The 26,120-nt window shown below is 40.0% G+C and overlaps 1 protein-coding gene across 2 annotated transcripts in view; it reads right to left on the reverse strand.

Annotated features, from left to right (window-relative positions):
- Nucleotides 1-26,120, reverse strand: part of PCNX2 (pecanex 2) — a 292,353-nt gene that overhangs the window by 132,251 nt on the left and 133,982 nt on the right. For both annotated transcript variants that reach the window (XM_017526554.2, XM_017526553.2), the window contains exons 20-21: nucleotides 7,838-7,979; nucleotides 2,895-3,072 (exon numbers count right to left, since the gene is read on the reverse strand). In XM_017526554.2, coding sequence (XP_017382043.1) covers nucleotides 2,895-3,072; nucleotides 7,838-7,979 — 320 coding nt within the window. The remainder of the gene's footprint in view (nucleotides 1-2,894; nucleotides 3,073-7,837; nucleotides 7,980-26,120) is intronic.

Here is a 26,120-nt window from a genome sequence, read left to right on the forward strand (position 1 = left end):
ACCACGCTCTAGGACTCTTATGGCAAGAAACCTCACTCCTCTTCTGTTCACCTGGGGCCACCCACTAATACAAGATGATACGAAACTGACAGGTCGGTGTGGAAAAGTGGCCACATCCCTTCACAAACAGCAGTGTGTAATTTCTCTTTTTCTACTTACAGCTTTAAAAACATGACCTTTTATTGGAGAGTATGTTCTACTTAACTGTTTTCAGTTATATTGACAAATCGTCTCAAATGATTTTGCATTATTATTTTCCACATGACAGGAAACTGAGGCTCAGAAAGAAATATAAACACCATCATGTCAAAATGTAAATAATGCCAGGGTCAGGAACGTCAGGAGTTGAACTCCTTCTGGCACATTTTACATGTTTTTTTTTTTTTTTTTTTTTAATTTGAGACAGGGTTTCATTCCTGTCACCCAAGCTGGAATGCAGTGGCGCGATCTCAGCTCACTGCAATCTCCACCTCCTCAGTTCAAACAATTCTCCTCCCTCAGCCTCGTGAGTAGCTGGGAATACAGGCACCTGCCACCTAGATTGGCTAATTTGAGTATTTTTTGTAGAGACTGGGTTTCCCCATGTTTCCCAGGCTGATCTCGAACTCCTGAGCTCAAGTAATCCATCCACCTCAGCCTCCCAAAGGGCTGGGATTACAGGTGTGAGCCACTGCGCTGGGCCACAGTTTAGGTCTGATGATAAACTCTTACCCCTGCAAACAGTGAAATAATTTCTAGTAACTTCACAAGCAGTTTAAAGATTATAGGATATAATTCTACATTTATTATATGAGATAACAGAAATTTACATGTAATGAAGAAAAAGAGCTTACGGAAGCCTGTAATTTGAACAGTAAGAAAAATGGGACAAGTTAATCAGAACAAAACAGAACTCACACAAACAAGAAACAAATGTTTGACCAAGGCCAGGGTCTAGAAGAAAATACAGAAATTGGGGTAGGCTGCAGCAGTCATAGTGAGAAACCAATGGAAGATGACATAAGAGAGACATAGGTGACTGAAAATTAGTGCCCAATTGGAGTTATAAGAGGAAACTTGTGGCCAGGCACAGTGGCTCATGCCTGTAATCCCAACACTTTGGGAGACCAAGGTAGGAGAATCACTTGAGGGCAGGAGTTGGAGACAAGCTTGGGCAACATAGGAAGACCCTACCTTTACAAAAAGTTTTTACAAAATTAGTCAGATGGTGGTAGTGCATGGCTATGGTCCTCACTACTCAGGAGGCTGAGGCAGGAGGATCACTTGAGGCCAGGAGTTGGAGGCTGCAGTGAGCAATAATTGTGCCACTGCATGCCAGCCTGTGAGTAGCACTGTGTTTGTGAAGAAGTGAGACTCTGTCTCCAAAATAAAAAAAAAAAAAAGAAACTCACATGCAATATGAGATGGTGGTAATTACTTATGGGGCTTCTTTAGTAGAGTACAAGAGTTTTTTTTATTTTTGTTACCTAAGAGAATCCAAAAAAAAGGCAGTAGAAGGAAAAGGTAAGTACTGAAATAAAATAAAGATTAACAGTACTGACTCAGAGATGGAAAAAACTTAATTTAAAATTTAGAAAACTTTAAAATTTTAAAAATTGTTAACTAAAAGGGGAAAGATGTTGCTGAAGTCAGTCTCAAGAAGAAACCCTATGGCTGCTGTATTCAACTGGGGCTGTGAGTGTGAACACCATGTGAAAGAAGCTGTATCATCACTGAGTTTATTCACCAAGAGCTATTCCAAATTTCTATTTCTGCTTATAAACCTGGGTTTCATTACAGTGATCAGACTAGTAATGGTCATGGAAGAACTCCCAAGTATTCAGAGGATTTTATTTCCCTCATACTAACTAAACATTAGATACCAGCCCCATATATTTCCTGAATTATAAGTAAAATTTCTCATTGCCCACATATAAATTTGCTTAATAGATGAAATCCTGACTTGAGACAAGCTAAAGTGTTGGAAATACTCCGAGACCCTGTTCTTGGGTATCAGGTCTTAAAATTTACGTCAAGAGGCAAAAAGAAAAGAAAGAAAAGAGAAGGAAGAAAGCAAGAAGGCAAGAAGGCAAGAAGGCAGGAAGGCAGGAAGGCAGACAGGCAGGCAGGCAGGCAGGTAGGCAGGTAGGAAGGAAGGAAAGAAGGGAGGGAAATGGGGAGGGAGACGGGGAGGAAGGAACCAGCAAACTTGGTTACTAATCTTTAATTCATAGCATTTTAAGATCCAGAGAAGTTGTGTGTGTGTGTGTGTGTGTGTGTGTGTGTGTGTTTGTGTGTGTTGTTTTGGTTTTTTGGTTATTTGTTTTTTTGTTTTTTTTGAGACAGTCTCGCTCTGTCTCCCAGGCTGGAGTGCAGTGGCGTGATCTCAGCTCACTGCAACTTCTGCCTGCCAGGTTCAAGCAATTCTCCTGCCTCAGCCTTCTGAGTAGCTGGGATTACAGGCACCCACCACAACGTCCAGCTAATTTTTGTATTTTTAGTAGAGGCAGAGTTTCATCATGTTGGCCAGGCTGGTGGTCTTGAACTCCTGACCTCAGGTGATCCACCCACCTTGGCCTCCCAAAGTGGTGGAATTACATGTGTGAGCCACCGTGCCTGGCCTAAGATCTAGAGAAGTTTTATAATCAGATTGTTAACAGAGAAAAAGGTAATACAATTTAAAGTCACACTATTGGCTAATTCATTTTAATTAGTGATTTTTAGCAAATAACACGGCATACTTACATTCCATGGGCAATTTTCTCCAAAGGGCAGCAAGAGTTTAACAGACATGTATAATTCAATTTCATTTTCTCCCATAATTTTTAATAAAGAATAAGTTTTAAACTCAGAATATGTGATGAGAACTGTCCCCTTTAAAATGTTAAAGTGAAGAAAATAGCTAATTCACTTGCCTTGCTAAATAAAATGGACACCATGAAGAAATCCAGTAAGAAGCTCTCTGAAATATCTTTGTAGTCAAAGTGGAAAAAGATGACAGTGAAGCTCAAGTTAATAAACTGGTAACTTGGGTTGCAGAATGAAGTCCGTAATAGCTTCATGCCAGCAGTGATCATCAGAAAGATGTCCCAGCTGTGGGAAAAAAAGAAAAGACCCAATCAATGACAGTGTGCACACTGCTAGATGTCATTTGCCAACACTTCTCCAATATTGATGGTGCATTATGCATTTTACAGGCACAAAAAGCCAGTCTAGGAGTCCCCGTTATGGTCTGCATTTTAAAGAGGTATAAATTGAGTCTCAGGGAGTTTGAGAAACTTGTCTAAGGTCTCACAGGGGCAGAACAAAAATGAAAAGTCAGTCCTGAGTGACTCTCAAGAACATTGTCTTTGCCATTACAACAGACATTTTCTTTCCATCACATGCTCTTCAAAGTCCCCATGTTCTCCAGCAAGGGCACAGAGCTCCTTTTGAGCTTATCCGAACTCACCACTGCAGTGATAATGGACATTTCCCAGAAAGTCTAATGCCAAATGAGAAAACAGGCAACATTCTGCTCCTGCTAGAGTCAGCTCGGTGTATGCCTCTTCGTGAGAAAAGAATCCAATTGGAACAGTGACATAACAACAGGTGTGAAATTCCGAATAGAGACAAAATCCAGTATCTTCATAAAGCCTTTTCTATTTCTACATATTAATTTCTAACATTTCTCAGCACATTTGTCATCCTAGTGAGCATAAGGTTTTTTCTCTCTCTTTTTTTTTGTTGTTTACAATTATATCATCATTTTCTTTTTCTCCATGGAATGGGCCTTTTCAGTTAAGGAGCTCAGCAAAGCAAGCAAAGGAATACTCTTCTAGGACTTTGCTTTGAGGACTGCAGTCCTAAGTTAGATTATTATTATTTACCCACGTAGGGAGTATGTGTCATGTGTATAATTCTCCAGATGATAAGGTCAACAATGAACAATCTATCTTGAGATTGGAGCGCAAATGATCACATCCCATTGTAGCCCAAGAGAGCAGGCAAGTGCCTTCTTGAAGGGCCTGGCTTTCTGAAGAAAGGCACTGCAATTTAACCAAATTCCTCTCCAATTCTAACATGCTATTATATTTAGCAACTGCAAGACAGAGGTGGGAACATTTCTAGAAAATGGTTGCACTTATAAGAGAGATTTTCTTTCCCTGGCTAAGGATAGAAAACTGGGGCCATGCCTCAATTTCCCTCAACCTAGAAGAATCTTGGACTCAGGGCCCTCATCAGCATTGTGAATATCTTATCCCAGAATGAGGTTATTTAAGGAATACAAAATTGTCATTTTTATCATTAAAAAAAAAGTTGGAAATTCCATATTCCTCAATCTGCTGTTTTTTTAATGCCTTCAGACCTAGGAGTGTGATTGTTTCCACCTTGCCTCAGGATGTGTGAGGTGAGGTTTGCCCAAGGCCTTGTACAACAGGTTTGGATTTGGCTTCTGAGAAAAACCAGCACTTGATTACATGCATACTTCAGATGGAGAAGTTTTTCTTCAGCCTCAACCCAGGGCCCTCGGGGTTCCTGAAGCAAGGTTGAACACTGCTCCATAACTGGCCTTCCTTTTCCAGTTCACAACTAATGCCCAGGATGAAAATGCAGTATGAAAATATGACTTCAGGGCCAGCTGCCTTTGCCAACAACCCAAGGCACAAAAATCCCTGTGGGACAGCCAAAGCCCTATGGAGAAACCCCAATGATAAGGTGTCGTAAGACTTAGAGATATTTTGGTTTTCAGGAGAGACTGTTGATTTTCTGGGTTATTCAGGCAAAATCTAGATGAGAAGCAAATCTAACTTTCTGTTTTCTGTGACCAAGGTTCAATGGACTGCATCCATTTTATGTTTAGTAGGAATGACTGGCTAAAACTACGGGAGATCTCAAGGACTCATATTCATGGCTTTTGTAACACTGCAATAGTAATGGCTATCATTAATGGTTCATAAATCATCGCATACAGCAGGTCCTCAAATAACTTGCTTCACTCAGTGTTGTTTCAGTATAACACTGATGAGAAAAAAATGGATTCTGGCATCCCAGCACTTTGGAAGGCTGAGGCAGGTGAAGCACCTGAGGTCAGGAGTTCAAAACCTGACCAACATAGAAAAATGCCGTCTCTACTAAAAATACAAAATTAGCTAGGCGTGGTAGTGCATGTCTGCAATCCCAGCTACTCGGGAGGCTGAGGCAGGAGAATCGCTTGAACCTGAGAGGCAGAGGTTGCAGTGAGCTGAGATTGCGCCATTGTACTCCAGCCTGGGCAACAAGAGCAAAACTTCATCTCAAAAGAAAAAAAATTGGATTCCTGGCCAGGACCCCACTGTAGGTGTGTAGTTTGTACATTCTCCTCATGTCTGTGTGGGTTCTTCTCTGAGTTCTCCGGTTTCCTCATACATCCCAAAGGTGTGTACAGTAGGTGCACTGGCATGCTGACATGGTCCCAGTGTGAGTGTGGGCGTGGGTGTGTGTGTTCTGTGATGGGAGGTGTCCTGTCCAGCATGGGTTCCCACCGGGCACCCTGAGCTGCCTGGACAGGTTCTAGCTACCAGATACACTGAACTGAAATATTTGTTTACATAATTATCTTACTTCTTTGCATTAATCTTTCCTAAATATATGTATAATTCACATTTATTTCAATGTTTAATATTAGAAGTGTTTTGGTCTTTATTTAGAAGTGTGGTGATGTTTTTGTGACCAGAAATATGCTGTGGAACTTAGCTCTTGTTTCTATCAATTAGCCTATAATAAAACTTGTTTTATTTGGTTTTGTATTGGTTACGATTAAAGTCACAGTTTTCAATCACTTATCCAGGATGTTACATGAAGATATATTGTACTCAGCTGAAGGTGTTATAAAGGCTGAGGTAGTAATTGGTGAACAATGGCCTGGAACAGATGAAGAGCATCCACTTAGATCGGGCTGAGATAGAGAAACACCTAACAAGTTACCCCAGTTCACAGACACATTCATTTACCAAACCCTTACATGGTTGTCCACCCGTTCATTCATCTAACACTTTCTAGTGGTTTGCTATTGAAAAGTTGAATAAGAAACAGTGCCTTCTGTTGAAGAGTTCACTCTGTGACTATTTAATACAATGGTTCTCAAAAATCGGAGGGAGGGGCTAGGCTTCTCTAGTTTAGAAAGGGTCTCAAAGTGATACTGATATAGGGTTTCCTGCTATCCTGTTTGAAAACAGTTGGTCTAGTAGGGTGCCTGAAACCTTGAAAACTGTTTTGTTTTTAATTCTACAGATGCATCAGGAATAGAAAGGAATTCCCAGGTTTGGGTTCTGAGCAAAACAACTGCTGATGTTATCATCTGGGAGTTGAGGATATTCAGAGCTATGCAGGTAAGGTACACCTTTCTGACTTCAGTGTCCGGAAAAAAATTATAGGGGATAGAGAATAATATTACTTCCAAATGAACCCTCTCTTAATTGTTTATTTGACTCTTCTGGAGTTCGACCTTGCTATCTGTTTTCTCTAACAACTTGGCCTCAACCCCATAGCCTTAGTTCAAGGTCCTTTTCCTGCAGTTGAGTAGGGAAAACTTTAAATCCTTTAGCTGGATTTCCCAGAGTGCCACTGGTACCTTCTTTGCTACTCTGGCTTTGAATGTGTGTCTCCATTCGAGAAACTGAGGCTCTGCCTTGTTCTGGCAGGGGGAGTCACAGGATCAACCAGGACGATACCATACTGGGATTCCCTGCCCTAGGGAAGCACACAGTGTTCTAAATTCTGGTCATCTCCTACACTGGGTCCCACCTAAACTGTATAAAGAGTCTGAAGTCCAATCATCTGCCTTTTTTTTTTCCAATCCAGTGAGACTAATTCTCATCCCTGGATTTGAAGTCTAGAATTCTAAGTATCAAAGGACATAGAATTCTTGCCCTGGTCTAACAGAAACAGGTCTAGACAAGAAGGAAGGCAGAGTCCAATAAGGACAGGTTATGGGATCATTTCCTTTAGTGTCTGCTTTGTGTGACTATGAATCTACTCAAAGTCCAACAGAGTATTAAAGTGTCTTTTATCTTAGCCTGCTCAATCTTTGGAGAATATTAATCAATTTGTCCTCATGACACACTGAAAGGAAGAGCAGGTTTGAATTAGTATGTTTGGGATTATGCATCAGGGTTGACTTGGATACACAGTGTTTAAGCAACGTGACTAATGAGCAAATCTGGGAAAACATCTCTCCTACATCCTCCTACTCTAAGAACTTATTTGACCAGCAGCTTTCACCTTTCATCAGAACGCCAAATCTACAGATTATCAAGATTTCCACGTTGTAAATTCAGAAGTAATTTTAATACATGAAACCAATAACTCAACTGTACATTGTTAATGCTTTGAAAGACATGGGCATCTTGACAGTATGAAGTCTCTGCCAGTTTTTAAATTATGAGGTTTCTCTTGATAAATGCAGAGACAGCAGTGACAGTGATTAATTTCCCCCTCCCCCAAGCACAAAATGATAGAGTATTTGCTAAATGAAATGACACGAGGCAGTTCATAAAGCTCTAAGCATGATGTTAAGAACTCCAGGAATCCCGGACTCACACTGTGCTTCCGTCTTCTTATTAAGGCTCGCTGACTAGGTTTCTGTGGGATGATTTTCAAATCTACTGACATTTATTCACATCATTTCAAGCAGATCTACCTTCATTTGCACCCCAGTCACTCTGCAATAACTGTCTAGCTCCAGTGGGTTTTGAGTAAAAGACCACCATGGCTTATTTTTACATGGCCAATAACAGCAGGCGAAGGTTGGCTTTTTCTGCAGCCTGTTTATTGAAAATTCACTCGATTTTGAAAATGTGACCCAAATAATTATGAGAATAAACCATTATCCACTTACTGGGTACCAAGTCTCCGGTGATTGCTTATTGAAAATGCATCAATAGTGAGGGCATTCAAAATTAGCGCTGGGTACAAGATGTATTTTTCGAAACACTGAAGCCAAACATAGAGTCTTTCAAACCACATTAAATGGGCGACATCTGAAAGAAATATAAAAGCCACTTAGAACAACCACTGATCAAAGGATTTTTCTTTAAGTACAGGTAATAATAATTAGTATTCTCCCCACGTTTAATTCAAAAGCTGCTGATTAAGAACTCCTGTTACTAGACATGATATGCCATGTTTTTTTTCCAGGCAGCAACTGTTAGCTTTGCTTCTACGCAGTTCATAAATAATAATATACATATAGTCATACAGATCAGCATTGCAATTTTTCAAGTCAATTGATTTCTTCATATATAATTTACTGAGTCCAATGAATGAGCTGTCACATAGCATCAAGTCACCTCAGAGTAGTAAGGGTTGAAGGTGAAGGATGAAGAGCTGGAAAAAATCCCATAGGTCTATCTCCGTTTAAGCTAGGGTTCGCTTCTGTGGCTGAAGCTAGTTTCTGGGCTTTCTTCTCTGTCTTTTTAATCTTTAAATCACAAACAAATCCCTAGGCAATACATGCAAATAAGACACAGCTGATTCCTAAACTCCTGTCACTATGAATCTATCACCTTTCTTCTGAGTGTTTACAACAAAGGGAGTACCATAAAGACTGAAGTCTATTTCCATTAAGGGCTAAGGTTTTAAGTTAGACCAACCTGGGTTTGCATTCAGTCTCCACCAACCACTAGTGAATGACCTTGAATTATTAACTTTATCTTTTTGAGCCTTAGTTTTCTGTGTCCTGCCCATCCTCTGAATCTGCTGATGGGGAAGAGATCCTTTCCACTTCCTATTCCTCATGGCAGGAGATGGGGTAATGAGGAATACATGCTTGTCCATCTGGGGAGCCTGTCCTTTTCTCTCTGGGGAGAAGAGGCAGCTGGTCTGAGTGATCAGAGCACACATTGCCTTAGGTCACATTCAGGGGTGGGGAAATGCTTCATCCCTGCCTCTCGGATGTGGAACAAGAGCCAGGACTCTCCTCTGCTTCCCACCTTGAGGAGAGCACAGCAGGTTCAGGTTCAGGGTCCTCAGGTAGGCCCATCCCATTCCCTGACCTCTGCTCTCCGTGTCAGTAATCCGGATGCTGCAGTGGACCCCCATCCACCAGCAAATGAACCAACTCTGCTGTGGGCTCCATGCTGTCCACAGCGAGCCTCAAAGCCTAGATCTGCAAGGTGGAAGGCAACACCATCATACTCCTGGAACCACATTTATCAACAATTTATAGTAAAAAACTATACCCCACAATGATCTATAGTTAAAAAAAGAGTTTTATGTAGTTTTTTCATTGGGTTGCAAAAGAACAATTCACAAAAGAGGAAAAGTTCAAGCTGACAAAACAGCCTGTTCCTTCCAATTCTCTTAACCAGGACAGCAGACAAATTGTCTGTTTTCAATCAGCTTCACTGGGGCTCTACATGACAGATCTCAAAAAGTACCATAAACACACATACACAAATAGAAACTTTTTACTTTCTTTGTGATATGGCTTATATTTCTATATAAGAATATATCATCTTTGCAACTCAAAAACATGACTAGTTTCATTAAATGAAAAATATGAAGAAAGACCAGGTGCTGCGGCTCACACCTGTAATCCCAACACTTTGGGAGGCCAAGGTGGGCAATCACTTGAGGTCAGGAGTTCGAGATCAGCCTGGCCAATATGGCAAAACCCGGACTCTACTAAAAATACAAAAGTTAGCCAGGTATGGTGGCATGTGCCTGTAATCCCAGCTATTCTGGAGGCTGAGGCAAGAGATTCACTTGAACCCTGGAGGCAGAAATTGCAGTGAGCCGAGATTTTGCCACTGCACTCCAGCCAGGGTGGCAGGGTGAAACTTCATCTCAGAAAAAATAAAAAGTGTGTGTGTGTGTGTGTGTGTGTGTGTGTGTGTGCAGAGAGAGATTTAGAATTCAGAAATCTTACTTGAAAAGAATTCATTCGAATGGGCTAGGAATGGTGAGAACGGGTAGAGCAAAAGTTCTTTAAGATTTTGGAAATAAAGTATTATGAGAACAAATACCCCAACAATCAGCTTAATATATAGAAAAGACAATGAGAAATCATCCAGATAAAAATAAGAAATTTTAGTGACAGCTGAAACAGGGAGGAAGAGTGGGAGGAGAGTAAAGTTCAAGAGCAAGGATCTTGGGTAGGAATTCAATGTTGAGTATTCTTAATGGACAAAGTTTAAATTTTTTCTGGAGTGAATTTGGAAATATGTTATTTCATAATGAATGATTTACACATAATAAAGTCTAGGTATATCAGACATTTTACATACAGATTAAAGGATTTAAATCTGTTGTAAAAGTATATAAAATTTTAAAAAAAATCTTCAAGACCCCTCCTGCATTCCCTCCCAGTAAATGACTTTGACCCCTACTTAGAGAAAATGAAGTTTATGAGGTACAAATTCCCTCCCACTACAAATTCACTTATACTCATATCTACCTTCTGGCTCTTCCTGAAGCCAAGCTCCAACAACGTCCTGAATCCCATGCTCCTGCCATCTTGGTTCAGTAGTCACTCCCTGCCCCATCACTAGCTCTTTCCCAAGGCAAGTGGCAAGATCCCAGTCTTCTCTGTGTGGAAGACTCACCTTCCACTGTGAATCTCATTCTAGAGCTCTCTCTGGTCTTTTCTGTACTTCTCAGCTTCTTGGAAATCTTGTCAATATCTGATGTTCCCACTTCTGTGTCTCCTGCTTACTGGGCACACCTCTGCCTCTGTGTATTTGCAGCTACCCTTTCCCTGACCTTCACGTGGCAGGACCACTTGTGATCTCCTGACTGTCAAATAACTGATACTTCTCAGTCTCTCTTACTGGACTTTTCGGAGGCATAAAATATCATTAATCCTCCCTTCTTTTTAAAACTCTCTCTGTCCTTAGCTTCCCCATCCCGGCATCCATCCCCGGCTTGCGCCCAAACCTTTTGCCCTACTCTTCTCCCATTTCCTCTGTAGTCTCCTCTTCCCCTATCCCTGCTCATCTGCTGTTCTCCGTATTGCTTTTCTCATCTGCTTGAGCTGATATATTCAACACCCACAACTTTAATTATTTCTTCCATGCTGATGACACTCAAATCTATAACTCAATATCTTATCTTTCTCCTGGACTTCAGATCTAAATATTCAACTGAATAGCTTCATCTGATGTCCCAAAGGAACTCTCAAATACATGTCAAAAACAGAATGCTGTCAACCTGTACACACATTCTCTTCCTCATACATCTCTGCATTCACTTAGTCATGCAGACAATATACCTGGAGTCATCCTAAATCAGCTCTTCTCACTTCTCATAGTTGTATGTTGAAATCACCTCGGGCAAAGCTGAAAAACACTGTCCTAAATGGTGATTCTCAAATATCAACATGCAAATAAAACCCTTGTTAAGATGCATTATCTGATGCAGTAGGTCTGGAATGGAGCCAGACATTCTACATTTCTAATAAACTTCTAGGTGATGCAGATACTCCTGGACCTCAGGCAATACTTTCAGGAACAGTGGAGCCAGCAGTACCAGCAGCCCCTAGGAATGTGTTACAAATGCCAGCTCTCAGATTCAATCCTGGCTCTACTGAGTCAGAAATCTGTGGACTGGGCCCTGGGCAATGCAATCTGTGTTTTAACAAGTCCTACAAATGATTCTGACACATGCTCAAGCTTGAGAACTACTATTCTGGATGATCTTCCTCTATACATGAAGACTTAAGGACTGAAGGACTAAACCGCTGATTCCACGTGCTCACTCTTTGCATATCTGTCCCTTCTTTTCTGTCGTCCATGCTTTTAATCAATTTTGTCTTAAAAACTATAATTATCTTTTATGCAGATAAACAGTTTCCTAACCCAGCCAGATGTGTACACTGTATTCCAATGCTTCTTATCTGTCTACTTGAGGACTTGTCTCTTGCAATGATCCCCCGTTCTCCTCATTACTTGGTTGTTTTCTCTTTACTAAATCATTCTCATCAGAAAAAAAATTGCTATAATATCTTCCATTAAAAATATACCCCAAGCCTGGGCAACATAGGGAGACCCTCTCTCTATAAAAAGTTTAAAAATTAGCTGGGCATGGTGGTGCACGCTTGTATTTCCAGCTACTTGTGAGGCTGAAGTGGGAGGATTATTTGAGCCCAAAGGTTGAGGCTACAATAAGCTGTGAGTGCACCACTGCACGCCAGCCTGGACAACAGAGCACAGACGCTGTCTCAAAACCGTTTTTAAAATACCTTCTTTTGGCCCTATATTTTCTTTCAGATGCTGGTTATTTTCCAGGTGCTACCTGGAAAATATTTTCATTTTTTAAAAATGTGGCCACACTCACTTTTTCAACAACCTTATTTTCCTTGTTTTTTTTTAGGTTTACTCCAGTCAGGTTCTCATCAAAACCTAGTTATAGAGTATATAACTAGGTATAGAACTGGTAGGTTAGCAGGCATGCATATAGCAAGCTTCAGTAGATAATGACAAAGAACTTTCCAAAGGTATTGTGCCAATTTACACTCCCACAGATGGTGCAAGAGAGTTTCTTTTGTTTGTTCCACATCTTTGCCCAAATATTTTCTGTCTTCTTAATTTTTGCCATGCTGGTGTGTGTAGAGTGGTATCACATTACGGTTTCATTTTACATTTCTTTAATGACTCATGCAGATGAGTATCTTTTTACATGTTTACCGGCCATTTGGATACACACTTTTGTGAAGTAGTTCTTCATTCTGTTGCCTGGTTCTTTTTCCTATTGGATTATATGTCTCTTCCTTATTGATTTTTGAGAGTTCCTTATACATCCTAGGTGTAAGTCTTTAGCCAGGATATGTATGAAGACAATCTTCTCACATTTTATGATTAGCTTTTCACTCTCTTAGTAGTGAAATTCAGAATACAGAATAAATTCTGTATTTCTTTTCTATAAAAAAGAAATACAGAATTTTAATATGTTCCAACTTCTCATTTTTTTTTCTTTTAGGGCCTTTGGTGCTATGTGTAAGAGAAAAAGATGACGATCACATTCTCCTATAGTTTTCTCTAAGATCTTTATTGCTTTATCATTCATATTTAGATCAGCAAACTATCTAGCATTATTATGTATAGCGTTAGATGGGGCCAAGACTCATTTTTTTCCATGTAGATATCTGACTGATTGCCACCATTGATTGAAAACAACTTCTACTTCCCCCTGCATTGGAGTGAACCATGATGTTTTATGTGCCTCTGTGTGTGCTAGATGCCTTCCTGGAATGACCCTCAGTCTTTCCTGCTTGAGAAACTCCCAATCTGTTTACAGGACCTGGCATCTTGCCTTCTGGAGACGTCAGGCCCCTTTGAGCCCCCTGCTTCCAATACAGAGACTACCAGAGGCTGCCAAGGACAGGGCATTTGAAGCATCTATTCTGGTAGGAGGAGGATTTACCACTGATACTGTTTAGAATTCTCAGTACATAGTGACAATAAAAAGGAGTAACTTTTAATTGGTATTTTTATTGTTTTAAAATTTTTTATAAACCATGTATCCCCTTTCTGCCTGCTCCTGGGTGGATCCCCCCCACTTCCTTACCTTCGGTGCTCTACTGAAGTCCCATGTATTGAGTACCCATTAGGTGTCTGCCAGACACTGATCCAGGTGCTCTGTATATACAGGTCTAGCATCCCAAATCCAAAAACCTGGAATCTGAAATGCTCCAAAATCCAAAGCTTTTTGAGCACCAACATGATACTTAAAGGAAATGCTCAAATGCCACAATCCAAAAGAAACCACAATCAAAAACATGGTGCCAAGCATTTTGGATAAGAGATACTCAATCTGTATTACTTCTAGTTTCAAAGCAAAGAGTGTTATTCCCTCATGCCACCACTGTACCCTGTGAATTCTATAATTTTAGTAAATGTCACAGCATAGAGTAATTGCTCACTTAAATATTAATCTTCCCACTAGGTTCTGAATTTGTTAAGGGTAGGTACTATGTACCTACTAGAATGTCTGCCAGAGAGCTGTGGTTTGGTAAATGTTTATTACCTTATAATTTTTAGTGGCTGAGGGAATTCTTGATGATTATATTGAGCAGAGGGTCTAAGAAAAAAAAGCAGTCTTTTTGAAGTATTTTTTGATTACAAAACAGAAAAATGTAACTATAGCACATTAAATGACATTTCCTATTTTAATCTCTCATAAAGCGCAATCAGTTACAGTTAAGTTTCTTTCTGTACAAAATTCCTTTTTCTGATTTCTCAATTTATAAGAGATCAACAGTGTCAGATTGAGGCCGTCATATCAAATGCAGTTCAGCCTGCTTATAAAAATACATTTACAGAGTTCTATCAACATTTGTCATCAATTCAGAGAGACATGACAACCTTAGCTAGATTCCTGCAAAAAAATGTAAATGAAGAGCAATATAAGCCAAGCTCTTCCCAGTGCTATTAGAAAAACATATGAATTAAAAGAAACATTTGAGTGGCTGGGTCATCACTGTAGAACGGCCTGTGCACCATTTAAATGGCGGAGTAAGAACTAGATTTCCAGAGCTTGTCACATTTACTTTTAGAAAATGACGTTTTTCCAGTGAGTGGAGATGGACTGATTTGAGTGGAGGGACATAATCCCATTACAGTCTGCAACGATTTACCACAGGTCATGATAACAAAAGTAGGTTTTTCATAAGAATTTCAGTCTACTCATCTCAGAAACACATAAAGCAATGAATTTCAAATAAAAGAGAAAGCACTAATAAACTCTGAATTTACTATCCATGCCTTTCCAAATATTTGAGAATGAAATGCTTATTCAGTGAGATTCTAACCATCTGTACCACCTGGGATGTGTGTGTGTGTGAGCACATGAAACTATGGCTGACCCTTGAACAACGGTGAGGCTAGAGACACCAATGCTTGCACAGTCAAAAGTCCGAATTTGGCTTTCACTCCCAAAAACTTAACTACCAGTAGTCTAATGTTGATCAGAAACCTCACTGGTAACATAAACAGATGATTAACACATATTTAATCTGTTATATGTACTATATACTGTATCCTTACAATAAAGTATGCTAGAGAAAAGAAAATGTTATTAAGAAAATCATACAAAAGAGAAAATATATTTCCTGTTCATTAAGCAGAAGTGGATCATAAGGGTCTTTATCCTCGTCGTCTTCACTGAGGAGGAAGAGGAGGGGTTAGTCCTACTGTCTATGGGTGGCAGAGGTGAAAGAGGTGGAAGAAGTGAAAGGGAAGGCAGAAGAGGCAGGAGGACTAGGTATAACTTTTACTGAAAAAAAAAAAAAATCTATGTGTAAGTGGACCACACAGCTCAGACTTATATTGTTCAAGGTCAACTGTATATCATAGACACAACTTTAAGGCAAGTGATTAAAACATTTAATCTTTAGGAAGACTTGAACTGTAAGTACCATTCTGCTGTCTGACATTAGAACAGTATTTTGTTAGCAGGCCCTGCATTCTGTATAGCCACAATAACACATAGAGAGATGGGCTGAGGCCATGGATCTTTAAGAGGTATCTGATAATAAGTCTCTCCTCAGAAGCAAAGCAAGATGATAGCTATAAAGGAGCTCTACATTGGACTTTCAAAGGAAAAAAATCTTTTGGGAAACTAGAAACCAGTTAACTCATAAGTTACAAAACCTTTACTATTATTTTTATAGGAACAGGAGAGTCACAAAGACTGAGTTAGAAACCAGGTTGAATAATTCAGCTCTAGTTTACTGTCCAAGGTGCTTCAAAGGAATGAACCTGACAACTGCCGACATCTAAATGTAATATAAAAACTACCACATGCTTTCCACTGATTAATTCTGAATCTCTAGATGAGAGGATAGCAAATGTGTTTACATTATGCGCATACACCAGCAAGCATAAGCAAAAATAAAACATTTCAGGTAAAGATTAATCCCAAGGTATGGTTTTCTTGGTGGGTGTTGAAGACAACATCTAGCTAAAGCAGAGATGGGAAAATGTGTGGAAAAAAGTTAAAATAAATATCAAGAAACAACAGAGTAGAGAACAAATCCCAGGGATCACCAAGCCCAAACTTTTGACTTCAGGTTGTTAACCCTGCATATCGACAGAATATTAATTTCACTTTTCCTTTCTTTTCTTCAGGTTCTGTTAATCCTGCATATTGACAAAGTATTAATTTCACTTTTCTTTTCTTTTTTTGATGGAGTCTCATTCTGTCGCCTAGGCTGGAGGGTAATGCCAGTATGTTGGCTCACTGCAACTTCTGTCTCTTGGGTTCAAGTGATTCTGCTGCTTCAGCCTCCTGAGTAGCTGGCACTACAGGCATGTGCCACTACACCAGGCTAATTTTTTGTATTTTTAGTAGAGACAGTGTTTCACCATGTTGGCTAGGCTGGTCTTGAACTCCTGATCTTAAGTGATTCACCCACCTCAGCCTTCCAAAGTTCTGGGATTACAGGTGTAAGTCACCACGCCTGGCCTTAATTTCACTTTAATTCTTATCTTATAATCCTTCTACCAACCTCAGCAATTTATTCTAATGACACGCTTTAGTCTCCAGATGAGGAAAACATTTAATGGATAAATGGAACTCATACTGAATGTTTATAGTTGGAAGTAGAAAGGGACACACTGAAAGATGAATAATAATGTAAGAAGAAGCTAAAACAAAAGTGTAAGTCCAGAATTCTGATTCCTCAAAGATTACACTTACTCCTTTAATGTACAACCACGAAAAGCTAGAAAAAGGAAAGCTTGCACAGGCAGCAGCATGGTCAGTGTGCTTCCTGCATCCTCAGAGTGCGTCAGGGTTCACACAAAGTAAAGTTAAAAAGAAAATCTTCGCAATGATATTTTGTAACTGCCTTTCTGTAATGTCCCAAATATGCAAAGAGACCATAAAAAAACACTACGTTAGCATGATTATTTCTCTTTTCTCTGGAATATTAGGCCCTTGAGAAAAAGCATACAAACGAATTATGCCATTTGCAAGACTCATTACAATTAAAAGCTTTAAATTTTCTTAAAGTGTTTCCAGGTTGTGTTTTATTTAGACTCTTTATTGCTCCCAAAATAAGTTCTTCTCCATAATTATAAGTTAATAAAAATCCTCAGGATGTTTTTAGCTTTAAAAAGACAATCTTCACCCATTCAAACCTTGAATTAGGATTTAGGCTGCAAGGATACGGAGCTTCCCGCTGTATAAGGACCAGATGTATTTCAGTGGGAGTGCAGCTTGATCCCTGGTCACCCCCGAGGCATCTAAGGCAGAGAGACTTTGCAAAGTGGAATGAACACATCTGTGCTGTTACCATCCCCTTATTATAGACAATTGCTTGTTTTCTGTAAGCTTTTCTCACTCTCATGTATCTTCCTGGGTCAAATCTCAAATCTCAGATATCATCAAGTTCTTGTCACTAACATGTACACATGTTGTTTATTCTCTAGAAACAGCCTTCACTTAAAAAACAGTAGCATGAATGGAGGGTAAAGGAAGTCACATCATCCTTGCTCCTCAAGCCCTTGATCTCTGTTTAGGATGAACCCATGGTCCATCATTTTTTCTTCTTCAAGTAAGTGAATTCAGAGCTGCCCATGGCCCAGTCCCATGCCCACAATCCTCTTCCTCCGCTTATCCTTAGACTTCCATTTATATATATATGTAAAAATGTGTATAAGTATATATATGCACATATGTATATATGTGTATGTATATATACATATGTGTGTGTATATACACACACACACACACACACATATATATACACACACACACACATATTTTTTTTCTACTCCATTTCCTTTACTTAAGCCTCAATTTAAATGTCACTTCCTCAAGGAGCCCTTCCTTTTCCCTCAGATCTAAATTAAGACTCCCTTGTACTCCCTTCCAACCCCCTATATGTTTCTTTCATTGTACTTTCCCCATAGGATGAATAACCATTTCTCCAGAGGGCTGCAGCTGCAGCCAGGGGGGCCAGGGCCGTCCTTCTCAGTCACAGTCAGCATTCAGCACTGGACTTTGTCCACAGCGGCCACACAGAAAACCTCAGGTAGCACACCTGATTAACTGATGCATGAATAACTTAATTAAGAAGATGCCTAGTAGAACAAAGTCTGAGGAGAAGCTGGTGCTTTCCCGCGGTGGGTACTGCTGCTTTTGCAGGGTACTGGATTTGCGTCTAGCCAAAGCATTTTATTTTCTCAGAATATCTGCTCTTTAGGTCCCGACCATCCTACACAGTTCCAGGGACACAATAAATAAATTTTGAATGAATTAATAGACATTATCAGGTTCAACATCAAGGTAAATTTCTCAAAGAAATGCAAGATGGGAAAGAGCAACGTTAGGGAGTCAGAATATTAAAGTTTATGTTTTTCAAGGAATAAAAACTTTCTTTTGTTTCATTAGTGGGTTTTTACTTTGGCATCATGCTGAGAAAATTCTTTTTCTCTTCCTCAACCAAGATGATATAACTTGACCTACATTTTCTTGCAGTGCTATTCTGGTTTCTTTCTTCTTCCTTCCTTTCTAAAAACATTTTAAATCTTTAATACGTCTGGAAATTCATTTGATACAAAGTCCCACTCCAATATTTTTAATGTTCATTTCCCCAAAACCATTCCGTTAATTTTTTTTTCATTAGTTCAGTGGGAATAAAAGTGTGTCCTTCACATTTCCTCAAAAAGCGGGAGAAACTCCTGGCAGAATCAGTGTGATATGTGCCTTCTCTTCTTGACAGAAAGGTCCTCAATTAACACCAAGCCATAATATAGTTTAAAACTGAAAAAGCAAATGGAATCATTCGTACATTTTTCACATGAAAAAGGTTAGATCAACATTTTTACATGAAGAGGGTTAAGAGAGAATTCCAAATGCTCTCACTGTGGCCACATGGTAGACAGAGCTTCTCGCTAGAACAACCATCCTGCCAATAGCAAGGACAAGGTGCTTACTTTTGCATCCTTAACATGCGGAACAGTGCCTAGGACATGGCAGGTGCTCAATAAATGTCCAATTCAGAAGAGTGTCATTTGTATGTTACTTAAATTACAGGGTTACTTAAAAACACTATTTCTATTTTCTCCATGGCATTTCCATATATTATCCTATCATAGAGAGCCATGAAGGTTAAGGTACTTCAGGTAAGATTCCAACAGACCTACTTTAGGGAGACTGAGTCAGGGCTCACCACAGTGGCTGCATCAACTGCAGCTAATGACTAACATTATTCTTCAAAATGCCCTCTTTGGCCCCTCCCATGTTTGTTGTGTGAACACAGCCCAAAGCCACTGCAGGGCTGTCCTGCCTATAGCACATGCTGCATATTCAGACTTGCTGATTTTTAGTGTTAGTTTTTTAAGTACTCCTCTCACTACTGACCATTAATTTTAGCTCCATATTGCATTAGGTTTATCAGCAGTTTAAGAGAATTCTAATGGGCCTTGGATAAACACCCTGAGGCTTGCTGGAGAGCTGGAATCTGAGGCTGGCAGATAACCGTTGAACTCTGTCCCCAAGTCCTGTCTTTCTTTCTCTCTTTTTTTTTTTTTTTTTGAGATGAAGTCTCACTCTTGTTGCCCAGGCTGGAGTGCCACGGTGCAACTCACTGCAACCTCTGCCTCCTGGGTTCAAACAATTCTCCTGCCTCAGCCTTCCAAATAGCTGGGATTACAGGCGCCTGCCACCACGTCCGGCTAACTTTTGTATTTTTAGTAGAGACAGGGTCTCCCCATGTTGGCCAGGCTGGTCTCGAACTCCTGACCTCAGGCTATTCGCCTGCCTCAGCCTCCCAAAGTGCGGGAATTACAGGAGTGAGCCACCGCACCAGGCCTAATCCTGTCTTTCTTAATGCTAGCCCAGGTTGGCCTGAGTTTCTCCAGACCTCCCTCTGCTACAAGCAGAGGTATCTGAATTCCACTTTTCTTTTTCCCTGCCGCAAGGTAACTTGGCCTCACTGCCAAACCCCTGTGGCCACCTCCAGCTTTGTGGAGACTGACACAGAAAGATAAGTTTCCCAGTGGACTAGAGGAGATCAGCCAGAGTGTGAGAGTACCTGGCAGAGAGGAAGGGAAAACGTGGGGAAGAGAAGGTGAAGGAAAATAATAGCAACAGAGAGAATAATTAATAAAGCAGGCTTCCAACTAACAAGCTGGCTTCTAAAAACCCAGTGCAAGCCATTTATTTGGCATTTGAAATGTACCTTCTCATACTAGTATCACAGCACATGGTGACTATGTTACTCTGCTAGTGCTAGCTCAGTTTATGGTTCAAACCATTTTAGTCACTTTGAATTAAAAACACTTTGGAGAGTTTTCCAAGTCTCCAACGACTTTCTAAAGCTAGCATCTTTTTTATGCGGGGATAAAGGGGAGGTAAGGAATACATCCTTCCTCTTCTAGCCATGGCAAAGTAAGTCTCTTTCCAAAGACCCCAGCACAGCCTTTATGCTCTGAAATCAGACAATCCCTCTCATGCCATATTCCTTTAACCTAGCACTATATACATTTGAAAGGACTTTTACATATGTTATGGGGTTTCACTTAATTACTGTGCAAATTCTGTGAAATAAGGCATTCGGATGGCACTATGATCTACTGATGAAAATTTCAAAACTGTATGACATGTACAACCAGATTATAAAGGGCCACAACTGCCTAGCACAACGGGTGAAACAAGACACAAAGTCAGGTGGAAAATGATGGGCAGAGGTGATCTCAAAAGTTTCTTCTCGTGTGCCTCTTCTCAGGGGTAACTGAGGATGAGCTTCACTCCAGAAAAGGGAGTAAACAGCAAACAGGAACTCGCAGCAGGTTCCAGGAGGGAGTCAGGGAGGGAGGATGGAGCTAATAGGGTATCCGACAGATTGACTTGTGTGGAAAGTTGGAACGAGAAATATGCTACAGAGCTATTGGAAAGACAATAAAATACAAAAACAAACATTTGAATAAGAAAGATAATAGAGTTCTGTACTACTGGACTCAGAGGTGAACAACATTTAGACTTAACAGTTAAAAAAGCCTTAGTAGAAGTTCAACAAAAATATTGAAACTGTATTAGAAGGAGGAAAGGGAAAATGTTCATGCATAAAGGAAGATAAATTCTTATCTTTTATAATGGAAAGTCAGTAGATAAACAAATCTAAAATACCAAGAAGTGGCAGAACACGCACATGATTATTATTTAGAAGAACACAAAAAGAGATACCTAAAGAACAGAAAGTAATTTTTTTCTGTACAGGGAAAATCAGAAATGGGTGGACAGGAGTCTGTTTCTTTTTATGACAACTTGTTCTATTTGATTTTTAATACTATGTATTATTTTGATATAAGCAAAAAATACATTATAAAAAGCAAGATCTCTCAGAATCATGTCTATCCATAGAAACTAGTCTATTTGTAAACTGATAGATAAGATTTGCTAAAATGCAAACTAAATTTCATTTAAGAATTGCAAATTTGGGACTCATTAGTGAATGTTTTATAATAGTGGATTTTTAAAACTACAATTTAAATAGATGTTTAATTGATGTGTTTCATAATGTATCTTTTATTAATTTATTCTAATGCTTCCAAAAATATAGCTTAAGCTTTTCAGTACTATACAAAGGTACATGTGAATCCTTCAAACTACCCTTTACTTCAAGAGGCTTTTTATGCCCTCATCAGCCTATAGAAAACCTTCCTTTGGTGAATTTATAAATCATTAATCATTCATTTTCTCCTCCAATGTTTATTGACTATCTGCCATGCACCAGATACCAATGCAACATTTGATTATATAATTCCATATATTTTCCATTTTATATGCATATCAATAAGTTGGAAAGGCTTAAATAATGATACATAAAATTAATTGTAAGACCCTCACTTAGGATAACAGCCTTCTACATCTTTCTTTTTTCTTTGTTTTTTAAGAGAAAGAGTCTCGGCCAGGTGCAGTGGATCATGCCTGTAATCCCAGCACTTCGGGAGGCTGAGGCAGATGGCTCACTTGAGGCCAGTAGTTCGACACCAGCCTGGCCAACATAGCGAAACCCTGTCTACTAAAAGTACAAAAATTAGCCCGGCGTAGTAGTACATGCCTGTAATTCCAGCTAGTAGAGTGGCTGAGGCACGACAATTGCTTGAACCCAGGAGCAGAAGTTGCAGCGAGCTGAGCTTGCGCCACTGCACTCCAGCCTGGGTGACAGAGTGAGACTGTCTCAAAAAAAAAAAAAAAAAGTCTTGTTATGTGGCTCCAACTAAAGTGGGAGCGTGCAGTGGCTATTCAATAGGCTCTGTCACAGTGCACTACAGCCTCTAACTCCTGGGCTCACATGATCTTCCTGCCTCAGCCTCCCAAGTAGCTGGGACTACAGGCACATACCATCTTGCCCAGCGACTGTTTGTCTTTCCTGCAGGGTGGAACACAGTGTCACAGCCCACATTACTGTATGTGTGTAACAGTCACAACTCTTCTACTGTGACACGGCTATAGGTTTATTTACCAGATCATAAGCTTTTTGATGACAGAAACTGTATCTTAGTCATTCCTATGTCACTGGTTCACAGGGCTTGGCATATTGTAGGAACTCAATAATTATTTTCTGAATAAGTGAATAGCATTTTCTTTTTTTTGAGACGGAGTCTTGCCCTGTTATCCATGCTAGAGTGCAGTGGTGGTATCTTGGCTCACTGCAAACTCTGCCTCCTGGATTTGAGCAATTCTCCTGCATCAGCCTCCTGAGTAGCTGTGATTACAGGCATGCAAAGCCATGCCCGGCTAATTTTTTGTATTTTTAGTAGAGACAGGGTTTCAGTATATTGGCCAGGCTGGTTTCGAACTCCTGACCTCAAGTGATCTGCCTGTCTCAGCCTCCCAAAGTGCTAGGATTACAGGTGTGAGCCACCACACCCAGCCTCCATAAGCATTTTCTACATGAACAAACAAGTAAGTAAATGAATCTCAATACTGTACTTATTATTTGTGTCAATCTCTTGTAACTCCATAATAACCCATTTTTACGGTAAGAGTACAGTCACCAAATCAGGTCACTATTTTAAATTCTTAAAAGCCAAGAATTATAATATTATGGAAATATTACCTTGGAGGACCATGGGAACTGTGACTCAACCCCAATATTTGCTTTTCAAAATAATATAATTCCTTTGGAAGGTTTTAAGATAAAACAAATTTTCAATCAGATCTAATTTTGTACTCCTTTATGACAGGGATCAATCAATAAAGTCATTTGTCTGGAATTATTATCATGATTCAGGAAAATTAATTTGTTTTATTTTCTAAAAATATAAGTGGTCCTTTAACATTTAGTCTCAAAAACTCCAAGCTAAAATAATATGGTGTTGTCTATAGTACTGTCTGCTGTCATGTTCAGTATGATTAACTTAGATTGGTGGAAAATATGGCAATTTTATGAAGAGCAACTTCACACATACACATTAATGTAACTCAGTTATGTCCACAAGACCACCATGATTCATTCGATGCTGAACTATACCATAAGTGATAGAATTTTGTTCTCCTAATTCAAATATTGGTGAAACAGCATATCAAGGTTGGGAGGAGATATTTACTTTCAATAAATTAGTCTCCAAGGTAAAGAACTAAAAAAGATATGTTTCAATTTGAAGTCTTCAACTTCAGTTATAATATCTATTCCCATTTATCATAGTCCGAATTTTATGCCAAAATTAATTTGGTATCTCTACATTCTACCAAGTAGAAATACATATTTAAAGTATGCAGAAAGGAAAGTAAACCAAAAGGAAGTACATGCACTGAGTTTAAAGATTGTTCCAGCAACTACAGAGTGGTGATGTTTAAATTAAAGGCAGTTCAGCATTTGTGAGTCTCCCTCTTTATACCACGCACTGCCGTGAGCACTGGAGGAGGAGCATGAGCAAGCAGACGTGGAGCTCAGTCTACCTTAGGCACCAGTGGTTATAAGTGGTTACGAAAGGGAGGTTCAGGGAGCAGCAGGGAAGCTAGTCAGGTTTAGGTGGTCACGGCAAGAACTTCTCTGGAGGGGCTGATTTTAAACAGACTTGGGCTGGGCGCAGTGGCTCACGCTTGTAATCCCAGCACTTTGGGAAGGCAAGGTAAGCAGATCACTTGAGGTTAGGAGTTCAAGACCAGCCTGGCCAACATGGTGAAACTGTGTCTCTACTAAAAATACAAAAATTAGCTGGGTGTGGTGGCATGTGCCTGTAATCCCAGCTACTCAGGAGGCTGAGGCATGAGAATCTTTTGAACCCGGGAGACAGAGGTTGCAGTGAGTCGAGATCACGTCACTGCACTCCAGCCTGGGTGACAGAGTGAGACATAGTCTCAAAAAAACAAAAAACAAACAAACCAGATACCTGAAGCATGAGCAGCCTGGTGTTAGTCTGGTGAAGCTGGAGGAATGGCAGCCCTAGTCAAGGAAGGAGAAAGGTGAGCAGAGGGAGAGTGTGGTGTGTTTGAGAAGCCACAAGAATGCCTAGAATTGATTGTAGCAAGTTTGCATCAAACCAGGGAAGAAAGCCTTGTAGTGTTAGCATGGGAAGATGGCATGTCAGACTTTACAGGACTGTAGCCATATGGCTCTTCTGGATAGTGATAATTGCAAAAACAGCCTCAGAATCACATTCAGGCTGCACATGACTGCCCACCCAGAATGAGAGCAATGTGGGTAGTGAGATGACCTGGGCTCTGGTCACTCACTGGCCACAAAATCAGTGGGACCCAAGTTATGTTTCTGTCCCTAGGCTTCAGTTTCCATCTAGGTAAAATGGTGGAATAGGAGTTTATAAACTCTAAGACAGGGGCAACATATATGTCTTATCTTACCGTTCCGATTGATTAGAAATGTCTGCTGCCAGCCCAGTTCTAGGACTCTGTCTCAGTTAGTGATGTCTGCCCTGGAACCACTGTGTTCCAGCTGCATGCTACACACTGGCTAGTCCTGCTCTGTCCCGCCTTCTTTCCCAGTGACAATATTCTGTGCTCCTATGAGAAAGAAGACGTGAGCATCGCTTTCACATGAAAAGCTGTGTTCCTGACCTGAGTTTCCTGTGCATGTTTTGTTGCTGATGGAAAAAAATAGAGTCAAAACGTAAAAGGCAGAAGTCCAGGAAGAAGAGGCAAGAAAACTCAGGACACAGCACCAGAATGGGTAACTGGGCTTAAATCATTTTTAAATTTTATGTCTGTAGGTTTTCCTTCTAATACACCTAATTTTGAAATGGAATCTGTTTTTCATCATGTGCCTAATTTGTCAAACCTATGTGATTCCTGGCTAGATTTCAGGCTGCTTATAAATAGCTAGTGTAGGCAAGTGAGAAACTTCCACAGAGCCTCTGCCTGACACTGTGTAAGCAAGTATGGACCCCTCCCAGCCTACATCTACCGGATACACAGGGACTCAGTGCCACCCACTCACTCACCCTCTGAGAGGGGAAGTCAGACACAAAAACACTCACTGTACTTGTTCTTGAATCTTGTACTAAAAAAGCCATGTAGGCTTAAAATAGCTAAATGATTTTCATTTAAATGGGGCTGTCTTAGATACAGGGGAGGGAAAAAAAAACAGGTTGTTAATGGCCCACTCCTATCTTTCACTGCTGAATTCTATACTCTGAACTGCCATAATAAGGGAAGTGCAAGTCTAATCTGTCTCATTTTCCTTTCCTTCAGCTTCACAAGTTCTCTTTGTTCACCCCAAGGTACTTAAATATGTACATAAAAACATAGGCTTGGGCGTGGGCATAGTTTAAGAATAGGTATAGGGAAAGGTATAGGTGGAGGTAAAGGTAAAAGTGTAGGTATAGTTATTGGTATAGGGAAAGGTATAGGTACAAATGAAGGCATAGGTATAGATAAAGGTAGAGGTATAGATACAGGTACAGGCAAAGATTAGGTATAGGTAAAGATAAAGGTATATATAGAAGTAAAGGTAAAGGTATAGAGGCTAAGTATTGGTATGGGTATAGGCAAATGTTTAGGTTACAAACAGGTAAACGTATAGATATAGACAAAAGTAAAAGTATAAGGAAATTTATAGATATAGGTAAAGGTAAATGTCTAGGTACAGGTACAAATATAAATACAGATAGGCAGTTAAAGCTTCACGGTAGCTCATGCCTGTAATCCCAGCACTTTGGGAGGCTGAGGAGGGCGGATCATGAGGTCAGGAGATCAAGACCATCCTGGCCAAC

Source organism: Cebus imitator, unplaced genomic scaffold, assembly GCF_001604975.1.
Source record: "Cebus imitator isolate Cc_AM_T3 unplaced genomic scaffold, Cebus_imitator-1.0 Scaffold42, whole genome shotgun sequence".
Classification (NCBI taxonomy): domain Eukaryota; kingdom Metazoa; phylum Chordata; class Mammalia; order Primates; family Cebidae; genus Cebus; species Cebus imitator.